This window comes from Diceros bicornis, chromosome 15 (genome assembly GCF_020826845.1).
Source record: "Diceros bicornis minor isolate mBicDic1 chromosome 15, mDicBic1.mat.cur, whole genome shotgun sequence".
Taxonomy (NCBI): Eukaryota; Metazoa; Chordata; class Mammalia; order Perissodactyla; family Rhinocerotidae; genus Diceros; species Diceros bicornis.
This window is the reverse complement of record NC_080754.1, coordinates 75,439-90,961: the sequence shown is the minus strand read 5'-3', so window position 1 is coordinate 90,961 and position 15,523 is coordinate 75,439. Positions and strand designations below refer to the sequence as shown.

The window sequence follows — 15,523 nt, the reverse complement described above, 5'->3', positions numbered from 1 at the left end:
GAGAGGTAAGTGCTTGTGACAACGCTGTCACGGGAAAGACGGTGCCTACACCAGAAGTCAAGGGAGACCACGCCACAGACAGAGAGCATCTGGGTCAGCAGTTCTAGGAGCATCCTGGAACCTCTTCCCATCCCTTATGAGCCAAAGCAAAAAATCTCAAATATACCTGAAGGAAAGTGGTCTTCCACAGGTAGTATCTTACAGTTTCCCCGCATTCTTGTCAAGATTGCAGTTAAAAAAAAAAAAAAAAAAACCTTCCAAATAATTACTATTACACATTTTGAAACACTGTTCTTAAAGCTAGCTACCAAGGATGTTAGCTTTTACCTTAAAAGCCTTCCTTTTTTAAATAGCATATTAGGTTCAAACAAAAAACATCCTTCAAACATGAAAATCACTTTGGAAAATTATAATCATGCTGAGACTAGCACAATAGAAGTCTCTGGATTTCTATTTTTACTTTGACTACATTTGAAGTAGTTGATTTTTCAGATCATTATGCCATATACTTGAAAATATGGCTTTAATTAAATATATGAGGTAATTAAAGACTTAATGAATAACTATAACATTAGCAGTACAAATGAAAATCACAGCATGGAATTACTGCAGCGCCCAATAACAAAGCATTAAATGCACGCTTTCAGAATAGAGTGGGGTTAAAAGGTTAACATTTACCTAACACTCAAAATTCTATGCAGCTCTTTAGATAATGAAGATGTACAATCTAACACATGTTAAAATGTACATGTCATTATAGCTTTTTAAAATATAGTTCACCAATTGGGAACAATTTGGCTGTGACATGACAACAGAAAGATGAAAGGCTGTCTATGTCTTTTAGACTTAAAGTTATTGATCAAATACATTAGCCCCTCAAGTGAAAAAAATAATATACAGTGTTCTTAGGTTTATAGTGTCTAGAAAAGTTGACTCTAGCAATAAAATCAATCATTTAGTCATTTGGTCAGATAGTAATTCAATAAAAGTATATTAGGCATTAGGCATTATGGACACAAAAATGCCTGAGATATAGTTTCTAACCCAGAGTGCTCATCTTCTAAGAAGAGTGACTAAAACATAAACGAATATTAAATTAGTACATTGTGACACTATGACAGTTTAAAATGCTTATCTGCAGGTTCTGCATCCTCGGATTCAACCAGCCCCAGAACAAAAGGCCTACAATGGTTGCGTCTATACTGAATGTGTTCAGACTTTTTTTCTTGTCATTATTCCCTAAACAATACAGTCTAACAACCATTTACATAGAATTTACATTGTATTAGGTGTTATAAGAATCTAGAGATGATTCAAAGTATACAGTAAGATGTGCATAGGTTATATGCAAATACTTTGCCGTTTTACATAAGGGACTTGAGCATCCGAGGATTTTGGTATCCCATCCGCCAACAATGCTGAGGTGCTAAAAGAATACAGAGCAAGGGGACTTTATCCAGCCTAGAGATACAGAAGGTCAGGGAAGCTTCTTATACAAGGTGATGCCTCAAATAAGTTCTTAAAGTGGAGAAGTTTGCCAAGCAAGGGGAAGGTGCAAATAGGAGGAAGGATGAAGATTCCAGACTGAGAAGACATCACACCAAGGAAGCGAGAACTGGTGGGCATTGAGTTGCCAAAGCCCGGGGTTAAGAGGGCACGTCAGGAGAGCCACCTTAAACAAAAGGAGAACAGCTTGTCAGACTCACACATGAGCACAACTCTGTATAACTACGTACTGAGTCTATAGGGAACCTGACGTACTTCTACTGAAGGAACCAGCATCATCAAATAGTTAGTAATGTGACCTCCCAGAAGCTGAAATTTGTCACTTCACTCTTACTATAGTTAGCCCTGAGCCTTTAATTATATACCAAACTATTAAGGCTGAAATGGAAAGGACTCTGTGGTATTGTAAGATGTACCATGTCTGTACTAGTACTAAGAACATAACAGGGATCGTGGGCACTTTGATATACAGCCACAAAATTGGTGTTAGAGAGACCTGTGTTCAAGGTCCAGATTTGCCATTTCCAAGCTATATGACCTGGGACACATTATTTAACTTTTGAATTTCATCAGTAAAATGGGATAATAACAACATCCATCCCATAGGAAAGTGGTAAAAAATAAATAAGAGAATGCAAGTAATGTGCATGATGCCTGTGGCACACAGTAAGTGCTCAACCAATAGCTATTCTTATTACAGCATAAAATTCAAGACACAGTCCAGGAGATGAGACCAGAGAGCTGGGGAGGGACCAGACTATGGAGGAAGATTAACGGGTTCAGTTTTGCACGTGTTGACAGGGATGCTCGTCTCACACTGGAGTCTGACGCTGAAGGAAAGATCTGGACTGGGTTTATGAGACGTATACTTGGTAGTTAAAACTACGAGAACAGAAGAAAGAGCCCAGAGAGAGCACAGGAGGGAGAAGAGCCAGGGGACAGGGGAGCATGGAACCCCAAGAACCTTTGAAGAAACCCTTAAAATTGTCATCAGAAAGAAATGAGGAGACCAAAGAAACGGTAGCACTGGGAAGTCTCCAGAAGGGTTAAGAGATGAACAGTATCAAATACTGAAAAGTTTTGTAAAATAAAACTATCTTTTTGGTAAATGCCCCAAATGAAGTACCTCAGAAGTAAATGCTCTCAGCTCTTCCCAGACCCTGTGTCTTGACATGAGTACAGCCATGTTTGGCTGTTCCATGGACCTACAGCCACCAGCACACAAAGAAATATAAAGCTGCTTTCTGTGTGGTGGGAACTGGCCCTTCTCCCACGGAGAGAGTTGCAATTGGTAAGATTACAAGGCTGTTTGGGCGTCATGGCTCAGGATAGACTGGCCATCTGTGCCAGGCTGGGACAACAGCCGGGGGGCTCAGAGCACGTTCACCACTGATAACCATTTGTGCATGGAAATACTAAATGCTTGCTCTGCAAACTCTGCAAATGCTTACTCTGGAAATTACTGATGCTATATAAACTGCTGGAAACTGAGGATTGGTGAGAGTCTCACCTGTGGAGGGGACGCCTCCCCCAGGACCTCTGACGATCGGACTCCTGCCTAGCCATGTCAATTGAAGGGACTTTCCCTGGCAGTGGGGCGTGGATGTTGTGAGTAACAGATCTGATATTTCTCTCTCTCGGTTGACCTGGTGTTTCTCTTTCCAGTTGATTTGTGTTATTTCCCTTCGGCCGATCTGGTGTTTCCCTTTCCGATCAATTTGTGTCATTTCCCTCTTATTTGACCTATTCGGATCTGTTTGCAGACTATCGCCTTTACTCTCCTCTATATAATAAAATATACATTCAGTCCATTTGTTTGGGTTGGAAAGTTTCTTTTTATGTCTCCGATCGAATCCACCGAACCTCTCAAAACACCCTGAAATAACCAAGTGCATCTCAATAGTTGAAAGCTATTTTACCCTCTCATTTGTTTTCATACTGTCCCCACAAGGAGAGCAGGTACAAGTCACCCAAGGACACAGCGCTAATAAGAAGTCAGTCACCAGCAGTCTCCACAGGAAGTTTAAAGACAATGGTTTGTAAAAACAGTAATAGTTGTAATTATCAAGGGTAACTTGAACCATTTTGTTTACACTAAAATTTACTCATATTTATACATACACACACAGATAGACATCAGATACCTAGGCAGTCTGGCTCATTTTCATCAAGGTATCTTGGAATTTTTTCCCTCAGATTTAGGTCTATCACAATCATAACCTAGTTCCTGGACCTAACAGAAGGGAGGTTACCTAGTAATAGGTAGATTAACTAAGGTTACGAATTGCGTGCTGCTAATAAAACCTAATCATGATGTTGATGAAAATCTGACCACGGCATTTTTCTGCTTAAAATCCTTAAACAGAATCAAGTCCAAACTCTGCAGCCCCCTCTGCTGCCACCCGCTAGCAGGCCTACATGGCCAGGATTCCCCCAGTCCTTCCTGATCATCCATGCCACCACAGCAAATAGACCTTAAGTCTCTCATGTAACTTTTCATACAGTCTCCTCTACTAGAACTTTCTTAACTCTGTAGCCCCAGTATCAAATGTGCTGGGCACGCATTAGGCATCTTTACTGAATGAAACAACATAAATATATTTTCTGATCCCCCATTTGCTGAGTAAATGCTAATTAAAATTAAAATATATAACTAAAAGTTAAGAAAGTACTATAATGGATTTAATTTATATAAATCTTCACATCAAGGTAACAGTTCAATATCAGAGAATGTAATTAAAATTACCTATCTTCTTACATCAAACTGGCTGAACTTTTCTGAAAAAGTTTACATGTTCATGGTTTCAGGGTAATAATTAACAGAAAGATTTTTAAAACTGAAACAAGTCTGAGTAAAAAAAATTGAAAAGCAGAGATTAAGAAAGCCAAAGGCCTGTTTTATATATTTTATCTCAGGGTCCTCTTTTATATAACAGATATACAAATTAATATATCAGAAATATAAGTAACATAATATTGGAGTTTTTTGTTTTTTGTTTTTGTGAGGGAGATCAGCCCTGAGCTAACATCCATGCTAATTCTCCTCTTTTTGCTGAGGAAGACCGGCTCTGAGCTAATATCCATTGCCAATCCTCCTCCTTTTTTTTCTTCCCCAAAGCCCCCCAGTAGATAGTTGCATGTCATAGTTGCACAGCCTTCTAGTTGCTGTATGTGGGACGTGGCCTCAGCATGGGTGGAGAAGCGGTGCATGGGCGTGCGTCTAGGATCCGAAACTGGGCCGCCAGTAGCGGAGCGCGTGCACTTAACCGCTAAGCCACCGGGCCGGCCCTGAAGTTTTGAACTTAGAAAACATTTGAATTCTGAATGACATTATTGCAATCATTTGAACATCTACAACTCTAAACTACCTCGTCTATCAACTAAGGAAGACAAAACTTCAAATGAGATAATTTACATAAAGGTTTATTTCAAACTTCAAAAATATTATGAAAGTCAAAATAAAATATTTCACTAAAAACACTAAAAAATAAAATTGGACCCATCAAAACTGATATTTATTACCTAAAATATTTAAAACTACATGGAGCAAGTTCTAAATTTAAAAAGTGACGTAAACATATATGAAAAGGGACTTGGAAACACTGTTTTATGATACATGTGTGAGAGAAAAAAACCTACAAAAAAATCAATACAATGAAAAAACTTGCCAAAAAAATTACGGTGTGATTTTACTGTATAAGTGCACTATTTTCTGATATTTTATTTCAGATTGTAGAGCCCAGGATAATATTACGTCAAGATCACTACCTAAATTTACGGAACACAAGTAAAGAGTAAGAGGACCAAACCCAGGGTTGTATGCTTTGAAGTCTTGGTCAAGCTAAATTTTGAGTGTCAGTTTGTTCATCTCTAAAACATAAAGGGGTAGAATCAGAATGTCTCGAGGTCTCTTTCTATCCTAAAATTCTAAAATTCTTACCATGGATAAACAAGAAGCTGTAGGGAGATAAAAAGAAACATAAGACTTTTCAGTTCTACAAACAGCACATTGGATAATCCTCACTAATCTGTATAGACAGCTTATTAAGAAATTAAGAACTCAGCAATTTCTATAAATGGTCTAGATTTACATTATATTTATTCAGACTAAGAAAGATGGCTATTAGGGTGCTGTTCCCTCATTGAAAAAATTCACAGCAGAGAGGACACACATGATCTTATGCTTTACCAGACACCACACTGATGTACAGAAAGCACCAGTCCATACTGCTTACTGTGACATCTGCGTCCCTTCTTTTTTATTTTATTTATTTATTTATTTTTTTGTGAGGAAGATCGGCCCTGAGCTAACATCTGCCAATCCTCCTCTTCTTTTGCTGAGGAAGACAGGCCCTGGGCTAACATCCATGCCCATCTTCCTCCACTTTATATGGGACGCTGCCACAGCATGGCTTGACACGTGGTGCATTGGTGCGCGCCCGGGATCCAAACCGGCAAACCCCAGGCCGCCGCAGTGCAGCGTGGGCACTTAACCGCTTGCACCACTGGGCCAGCCCCTGCGTCTCTTCTTTTAAAATTGGCCATTTTAGTGAACAACAATTTACTAATAAATTTGAAGTAAAGCTTTCATAGGCTGAACTGTGACATCGAAAAACACAGATGGGTGTGGGTGAGGAAGAAATTTTCTCTACCCTTCTAGGTTCTTCTGGCTGGTCTAAGAATTAAATTGACATGAGACAGATGAATAGGAGAAAATCAAATTTAATTTCATATGTATGGGAACCCCACACATGAGAGAGTCAGAGACCCCACATACACGAGTTTCTGAGACAGAAAGGTAAAGGGAGGTATATGCCATCTTGAGCCAAGGAAGGGATGGGGCCTGAGGCTTCATAGGGGAGGGTAATTCACAGGACGATAAGAAGAGCAGATGGTCAGCAATTAGAGGTTTGCCCTGCCACACAGGTCATAAAGATTTATTTCTGGTAATAACTCTTATTATAAATTTAAATTCTTGAATGGAGAGGGAAAAGTTTCTCTTGAGCCCACAGGATCTCAACTGCCTTTAGCTCAAAATATTTCACAGAGCAAAGTGGTACATCTTGGGGAGGCCTGTTCTGAACCCCTTCATGGGCAAGAAACTAGTTCCAGCTAGTGGTTAGCTCTGGGGAGGGATGGCAGGAGATGAATAGGGTACAGGGAGCCTCAAAGATTTGTTATCTATTTCTTTAGGAAAAAACTGAAATGTGATGACCAAAGGTTAATATTTGTAAAACCTGGGTGGTGAGCATATGAGTGCTTACTATATATATAATATGTATTTTTGTTTAAATAATGTTAAAATTATTTTTTATTATTTTAAATGATATTACACAATTCTTGTTCCCAAAATTCTTTCATATAAATTGATGTTAATTTTCTGCTACTCCTAGGTGGACCATTCCGGAAATCATGCTCACTGAAAGCTTAGGAAGCACAAATTTCTCCAAGACCCAGGTAAAATTACACCCTTTCCAAAATATTGCTTCCAATTCTTGCTAAAAATCTTGGAAATGATCTTTCAACTCTTGCATATTCTAACATTTTTATATGCACTATTTCATTAACTAGATGCTACTTGGTATAAATAATAGGAGTTGAGAGTACGCAGATGATAATACTTAAGGGTGAGGACTTGCTTACAGGGTCCAGATATATTCGGAGCACCATGGCCTAACAGACCTTGTGTTCTGTGCCCAGGATGAAGGCTGCTCCCTAGACACAAAATAAATTTCAACAGAGATTTAAATGTTAAAAATTAAAACATAAAAGTACTAGAAAAAAAGTAGAGGTGAATATAATCTTAGAGTGGTGATGAACTTCCTAAATATTACACTGAAAGAGTGATATTTTTGAATAAAAAATTTTAAATGCTTATGCTTCAAAATCCACCAAAAAATAAAAAAATATAACAAATGGAAGAAAAATATCTGCAACGTATAATACAGAGAAACAGTTACTACTATAATCTGTTAGTAACTTTAAAATCTCTTTTAGAAAATTCAATAAGAAAACGCACCTGCCCCAACAGAAAGACAGCAAAGAGAATCACTGGGAAATCCCAGAAGAAGAAATACAACTGTCCAAGGAAAAAAATTTCAATCTTAACGGTAATCAAGAAAAGAGGACCTAAAGGAGATAGCATTTCCCTGTACAACCTAGAAAAATGAAAAAGTAATGACTCCTGTTTTTTAAGGGAAAAAGGCACTCTCATACACTGCTGGTAGGAGTAGAAACTGGTTTAAAAAAAAAAAGAAAGCCTTTCTGAAGAGCAATTTGGCAGTATACCAAACACCTTAAACTTTTTCATATCATTTGATCTAGAATTCCATTTCCAAAGATATTTATATAAGGATGCTCACCAAAGCACTGTTGATAATAGTGAAAAATTTTAAGTATTCTAAATATTTAATAACAGGAATGATTAAACACACTTTGGTGAATCTATACAAGACACTACTCTGCTATCATTAAAAAGGTGTTGAAGAAAAATATGTAATGATGCAAGAAGGTATTAATTACGCATTAAAGCAAAAAATAAATAAATAAAAACCTGTGAAATAGCACGCTATTATCTCATTATTTTTTAAAAATTGACACGTATGTAAGAGATTCTACACCAAAATACTAAAAGTGGTCATCTCTGAGGGTGAAGATTGTGGCCAACTTAAATTTGCCACTTTTTGTTTAACTGTGCCTTCAATGTTCTATCATAAACATGCATTATCTTTAAATGATAATAAATATACATTACTTTTAAGTGTTTGTAAATAACAGCTCCTGTCCATAAGACATCCTGGAAGACCACTGAAAAGCGCTGAACAGACACTTCATTAAAATACAGGGACAAGGCGAGACAAGCAAACACAAGGGAAGGGTGGAGAATCTAGAATTCAGAGAAAGTTCCCTGAAGGAGAGTATCTCTCAGCTGAGATCTGAAGCATGACTAGGAATAGCCAAAGAAAAGAAGGACCTTCAGGAGGAATGGAGGGACTCCAAATTTAGCACGACAGGAGAAGGAAGAATAGCTTCGACAAGGAGTCCACACAGCCAGGCTCAGGTCGAGTCATGAATATCTTGTACATGAGGAGTTTAGATGTTATCCTGAAGGCAATTAGGAGAGATGGCAGATTTAAAATTAGTTACATACTAAAAAGACCACAGACAACAGTGTGGAGAATTAATCAGAGGGGAACGATGGAAAGCGTGCTTAAGAAATCTGGGAGAAGAAGCATGGGAACCTTACCTAAAACAGAGCAGTGGGTACGGAAAGGCTGAAAGAGTGCAAGACAGGTAAGCAATATGAAACAAGTGGGAACCAGAGGCCTTGATGATCTGAGAGAACAAAGCACAAAGAGGTGTCCAGGATTACTTCGGGCTTCTGATTTGGGTAACAGGAAATGATTAAAAATCTGATTTCAAAATGGAAATGAGAGAGGATGTAAGCTCAATTTTGGATGTGCTGGGATTGAGGATTCTGTGGCAACTGGATATGTAAGTCTTCAAGTGGTAGGCGAGTCTTTGTGCTGGAAACATGAACTTGCGAGTCAGTGTGGAGGCAGTAGCTAAAGTCCCTCTACACGGTGAGACTGACCACAAAGGGAGGATATGCAGAAGAAAAGAGAATTAAGACAGAACCCTGGGGCAAACTTGGGAGCCAGATGAAGAAAAGCTAACTGGCAAAAAGAGACAGAAAGAGACACAGGCAGAAAGGCAAAAATTTTTAAATTCAGGAAAAAGAAATCAGAGAATTTCAAGAAGAGAGTAGTCTTGAGTGTCAAATGAGGCCAAGAGATTGAAAAGAATCCATTGCATTTAATAACCAAGCAGCATCTAGTATAGCAAGAACAAGCGAATTGAAAGGTCTGGGCAGAAATCTTCTTATGCAGGAAGTTAAGGAATGCATGAGAGGTGAAGAAGTTGAGAAAGTGCCAGTAATCCACTGCCAACTGTTAAGTCTGGCGTGATGAGAAAGAGGGAGGGCAGTGGCTGCAGGGACAGAGGGTTGTTTAGTATGGTAGACACAGAATAATGGCCTCCCAAAGATGAACATCTTAATCCCCAGAACCTGTGAATATGTTACCTTACACGGTGAAAGGAATTTTGCAGACATGATTAAGGATCTTGGATGGGGAGCTTCCCTTGGAGCATCCAATGTAATCGCAAGAGTCCTTATAAGAGGGAGGCAGGAGATCAGAGAAGAGAGATGTTATGCTGTTAGCTTTGAAGAGGGAGGAAGGGGGCCACAAGCCAAGGAATGCAAGGAGCCTCTCTCTTTGCTGGAAAAGGCGAAGAGAAACAAATTCTCCCCTAGAGCCTCTAGAACATACGCAGCGCTGCTGACCCGTTTTAGACTTCTGAGCTCAGAACTGTAGGATAATAAATTTGTGTTGTTTTAAGTCACTAAGTTAATAGTAATTTGTTACAGCAGTAATAGGGAACATTTAGTTTGGTTTGTTTTTTAGGTAAGAGAGGCTTCAGCATGTTTACATACTAAAGACAGAACAGAAGTGAAGCTCTGAAGGCAAAAGAGAAAGAGATTTTGTATTTTTGATAATAAAATTGAAAAATAAATTTTGGAATAAAAGTTTAGATTTATTCTAGTATCCCAGAAGTTCTGCCTATGATTTCTGGCTGAATGCTGAACAAATGAAGTTCACCAGGAGACGGGAAGAAATGGAATGAAGAGCACAGGTGTAAGAATTAGTCTTGGAAAGGAAGATGAAGCCTTCTTCCACTAACACAGAAAGGGAGAAAAGGAAGGGTATCTATTCTGGTAAGCATAAGATGAACTGAGCAGGGTAATTTACTTACCGGAATTGTCTCCTAGGGTCAGAGGTTTTATTTACTGAGGAACTACTATGAGCAAAGCATCAAATACTTGCGTAAATTTTTTTTCTAAAATGTTGCAAGATGGAAATTATCCACACTTGACAAGGGGAACAGTGCCAAAACTCTTAGGATTCATACACAAATCTGTTTGACTCAAAACACTATCTTGAGAAATCTGGCAGACAGCACCATAACCAAGTGATCAAGGTTAACACCACCAGTAATAAGACATATCAACATCACGCGTGCCTTGATACGAAGTAGTGAGAGGATACATCACCCCTGTGGTATTCCTCTGCCCAATAATGCAACACCTTTATCCAATCACAAGAACACATCAAACAAATTGAGGGGTATTCTACAAAACAAATGACACGTACTCTTCAAAGTCTCACAGTTATGAAAGGCAAGGAAAGACTGAGGAAGTGTTACAGATTGAGGGAGACCAAAGAGATCTGACAAAGCAGTATGGGATTCTGGATTACAAAGAGAAGGGCATTAGGTGTTAACACTGGTGAACTCAGAATAAAGTCTGTTATTTAGTTAATAGTGTTGTACCAAAATTAATTTCTTAGCTTTGATCATTGTACTATGGTCTCAAAATTACAGTTAAAAAAAACCCCAACACTGTACCACACTGCTTCTATAGGAGCAAGCCACTCATTTATCTATGGGTCTAGCTTTTAGTCTATTCAAGATTAATTCATGCAGCTTGAAAGCTTAGGTCAGGCTCTGACTGGTGGTTAAAATAGCACGTATGGTGTTCCTGAAATGCCTGGCATCCTGGTCCTGACTCCTGATCTAGACTGATCTCTGACTCTTGCCTGGTCCTTATCACACATTCTGAAATACTGCATCTAATCCCTGATCCCAGTCTCTAAAATAATCTGCTCATTGGAAGAGCATCTGAGTGAAGACAGGGGGGTAAATCCAGAGGGTGCAGGATATATTAGATAAGCCAGCAAAGTAACCTCAGAACACAGTGTATTGGTAACTATCATCTTCTCTCTCACACACTCACTTTTCACATTTGCAAATACATCTTCATAAAACATAAACATGAAGAGGAATTTCAATAGGAGCAGCACAGCCTAAAACATAAAAAAATGACAGAACAATATATCATAAAAGCACAAAATTTGATATATTTTTTAAATCAGCTTGCTCACCTCTCATTTATTCCAGTAAATGGAAATATTTGCTAATATTTGCTTTAGGATGACTATTGCTAAGGAGTGATCAAACTACATACAATATTTTGCAAATATTTATTCAGCCACTATTACGAACCAGGCATTGAACAAGGGTACTTAAAAGATAGGTGTAATCCAACTTGTTTTTAAGTCCTTTGACAGTTAACACTATCCACATTGAGAGATGTTTAGCTAGGTCCTTTACGTTAGGCCATAATCTAGATCAGCCAGGTCCGACAGAAATATACTGCAAGCCACATACCTAAATTTACACTTTCTAGTTTAAATTTTCTAGTAACTGCATTTTCAAAAAGCGAAAATAAAAGTTGGAATTAATTTTAATATATTCTATGTAACCCGATATATGCTCAAGTTATCATTTCAACATGATAATCAAACTAAAAAAAGACTGATATTTACTTTTATTTTCTTTTTGCATAATAAATCTTCGAAATCCACTTTGTATTATACACTTATAGCATCTCGATTAGGACTAGTCATATTTCAAATGCTCAACAGCCACACGCAACTAGTCACCACCCTATGGACAGCACAGATCTAGACGCTACTTACTAAAGAAGAAAATACACTCAGTTATAGGGTTAAATCTCAATTCTGCTTTACTAATAAAATCCAGTTATCTGTTCTACTTGGAAATCAATACATTCTCCTTTCTCTGAATTCTGTCTTTTCTTTAAACACTCATCCAAGAGAATATACTAGAGTTGCTAAGAGAAGCAAACACAAAGAGTGATTAAATAAATTGAAAACTTCTTTGGGAGTGCAAGCTTTTTGAGTGTTTTTAGTTAAAAGGACACATGTTATTGTGCCCTCTTCCAGAGATAAAATACATTTTTATTTTTATTTTTTTGAGAGGAAGATCAGCCCTGAGCTAACATCCGATGCCAATCCTCCTCTTTTTTTTTTTTTTGCTGAGGAAGGTTGGCCCTGGGCTAATATCCGTGTCCATCTTCTTCCACTTTATATGGGACGCCACCACAACATGGCTTGATGAGTGGTGGGTGCACGCCCGGGATCCGGGCCTGCGAACTCAGGGCCAATGAAGCAGAGCGCGCACACGTAACCGCCTGCGCCACCGGGCCAGACCCATATAACACATTTTTTTTTTTTTTTTTGTGAGGAAGATCAGCCCTGAGCTAACATCCATGCTAATCCTCCTCTTTTTGCTGAGGAAGACTGGCTCTGAGCTAACATCTATTGCCAATCCCCCTCCTTTTTTTTTTTTTCCCAAAGCCCCAGTAGATAGTTGTATGTCATAGTTGCACATCCTTCTAGTTCCTGTATGTGGGATGCAGCCTCAGCATGGCCGGAGAAGCGGTGCGTCAGTGCATGCCCTGGATCCCAACCCGGCCGCCAGTAGCAGAGCGCATGCACTTAACCGCTAAGCCACCAGGCCGGCTCCCATAAAACACATTTTTAAAAAGCCAACATAGAGAGAAACATAACGGGCCATCTACTATGAATGACCCTCAAGTCTTGGTAGAGACTGCAATCAGACCAGAACATGATTAAAACAAATAAATCAGAGTCTACATACCCAAACACATCTTTGACTCTTAGAGTCCATCATATGGCTTATATTTAAAACATCTAAATACAGTTAAAAGTTAATAATGGAGAAAGAATTTCAAAAGTTTCATTTAAAGCAAATTTCTTTTCCAAATGTAGACATTTTTGCTTACAATATACAAGTTACAAGTATAGTTTTTCAGATTCGTTCTTTAAAGGATAGTTCATCCTTACTACAAATACTATGTTTGAAATGCTAATGATTAAAAAAACCGAAAAACTTTGCTATAATTTATTCTTGGCCTAATTCCAAAGTAGAACTATAAAAAGTCATTATTATTTACAAAGAGTAACAAACTTCAGCTTTCTTTATGGGTTGAGCTGCTCAATTTTAAAAGCACCATTTTCACTGACTCCTTCCTAGCCCGGTGCCTGGCACATGGTATTTTCTCAGCAAATATTTGTTAAGAAATCAATGAATACCAAGTAACATGCACTGAATATTAATACATCTAGCATTTCAAAATTAAACGTTAAGAAGTGGCCTCAAGGCTTAATGAGGTTCCATATGAAAACTGAAGCTACACTACAGTTAAGAACACACTTTGCTTCCATTACTTTCATGTAGTACAACACTCATAAGGGGTAGACACTGCCACCCTCGTTTACCACAGGAGGAAGGTGGGGCCGCAAGTGGTTAAGCCATGTAATTATCAAGCAGTGGAGCCAGATTTCAAGCCCAAGTCCTCAAACAAAACAGCGTGTATGCATGTCTGCGCGTATGTATGTGTGTGATGGAAAATGACCTATGGATTTTATGAAATCTCTGTCCCACGTTTCTCTATTTTTAAAAAAATTTCCATTACAAAAGCTTCAGAATAAAAATACACAACGGATAGTTTCCAATTCCACACACACACAATCCACAGCTTTTTAAGCAATTCGAACCCCTTTCAAGTACAGCAGCAATAAGCACTGTTGACGAGAACTTAGCGCACCCGGAGAGGAGGGCTGCGCTCTCCCCTCTCGGCGACGCTGGGACGCAGGGGACAGACTCGTATCGTAGCTTAGCACCCAGCTGTCCCCGCTCCCAGGACCACGCCACTGGCCCAGCCCACCTGACGGCCCCCTGGCGCACGACCTAGCCCACCTGACGGCCCCCTAGCGCCAGACCCAGCCCACACGACGGGCACCCCCAATGCCTGACCCGGCCCACTCAGCTGACAGGACCCCCAGCACCAGACTCGGTCCACCCACCCGACGGGCCCCCAGCCCCAGACTCGATCCACCTGACGGCCCCCCTAGAACAATACCCAGCTCACCCGACGGACCCCCACCCCATGTCTGACCCGGCCCACCAAGCCTATGAGCCCCCAGCCCCAGACTCGGTTCATCCGACGGGCCCCAGCACCAGACCGGATCCACATTACGGGCCCCCAGCGCTAGACTGGGTCCACCCACCCGACGGGCCCCAGCACCGGACCCAGTCCACCCACTCCACGGCCCCCAGCGCGGACCCAGTCCACCCACCCGACGGGCCCCCAGCGCGGGCCCGGTCCACCCACCCCACGGCCCCCAGCACCCGACCCGGTCCCCTCACCCGAAGGGACCCCAGCGCGGTCCCGGTCCACCCACCCGACGGGCCCCCAGCACCGGACCCGGTCCACTCACCCGACGGGCCCCCAGCACCCGACCCGGTCCACCCGCCCGACGGCCCCCAGCGCGGGCCCGGTCCACTCACCCGACGGGCCCCCAGCACCCGACCCGGTCCACCCGCCCGACGGCCCCCAGCGCGGGCCGGGTCCACCCACCTGACCGGCTCACGCCAGCGCTGGACCCAGTCGCAGCAACTGGCCATCAGACTGAACATCCCAGGCCGCTCCTCCCGCCGCCCATCCGAGCCCGGCTGAGTGCGGGGCCGCCGCCGGCCCGAGGCCTCTGAGGCGGGGAGGCCGGACGAGAGCCCGGCGGGGAGGCGAAGGCGGTCCTCCGAGCTCGCGGCCGTGACAACCCGGCCGGCCGCAGGCGGAGCCGACCGCCCCTCTCCCGGGAACACCGGCCACGGCGCAGAGGCGCAGCCGGAGCAGGGGTAGCGGGCCAGCGGAGAAAACCCGCATCGACGTGCTGACGTTTCCCCGGCGCGGAAGGCCCGCCCCCAGCACCGCCCATGCACTGCTCCAATCAGCGCTCGAGGATCCGCGGTGCCGGCCTCTGAGCGGCTGAAAGGGCGCGGCTCGGGGGCGTGGCCTACCAGGAGGTAGAGCTCAGGGGAGGTGGAGCTCGGGAGAGGCGGCCCTCGTAACTAGGCAACCCGAGCGTCCCGAGAGGAGCTCAGGGATCTGGGACGAGTCTGGCAAGGCTCATCTGTACGCCCATCCAAAACGTGTTGCCAGCCGAGGTGCTGCTCCTCGTCTGTATCCAACCACAGCTGAGATCCAAAGACCTCCGGTCTTGTGCGGGTT

The 15,523-nt window shown here is 41.7% G+C and overlaps 1 protein-coding gene across 3 annotated transcripts in view; it reads right to left on the bottom strand.

Annotated features, from left to right (window-relative positions):
- Positions 1-15,128, bottom strand: part of ARL13B (ADP ribosylation factor like GTPase 13B) — an 81,933-nt gene extending 66,805 nt beyond the window's left edge. The window contains exon 1 of one of the 3 annotated variants that reach the window (XM_058555629.1): positions 14,873-15,128. In XM_058555629.1, the coding sequence (XP_058411612.1) occupies positions 14,873-14,931 (59 nt within the window). In that variant the 5' untranslated portion in view covers positions 14,932-15,128. The remainder of the gene's footprint in view (positions 1-14,872) is intronic. The other 2 variants (XM_058555628.1, XM_058555630.1) reach the window with 2 other exon arrangements.
- Between the last annotated feature and the right edge of the window lie 395 nt (positions 15,129-15,523).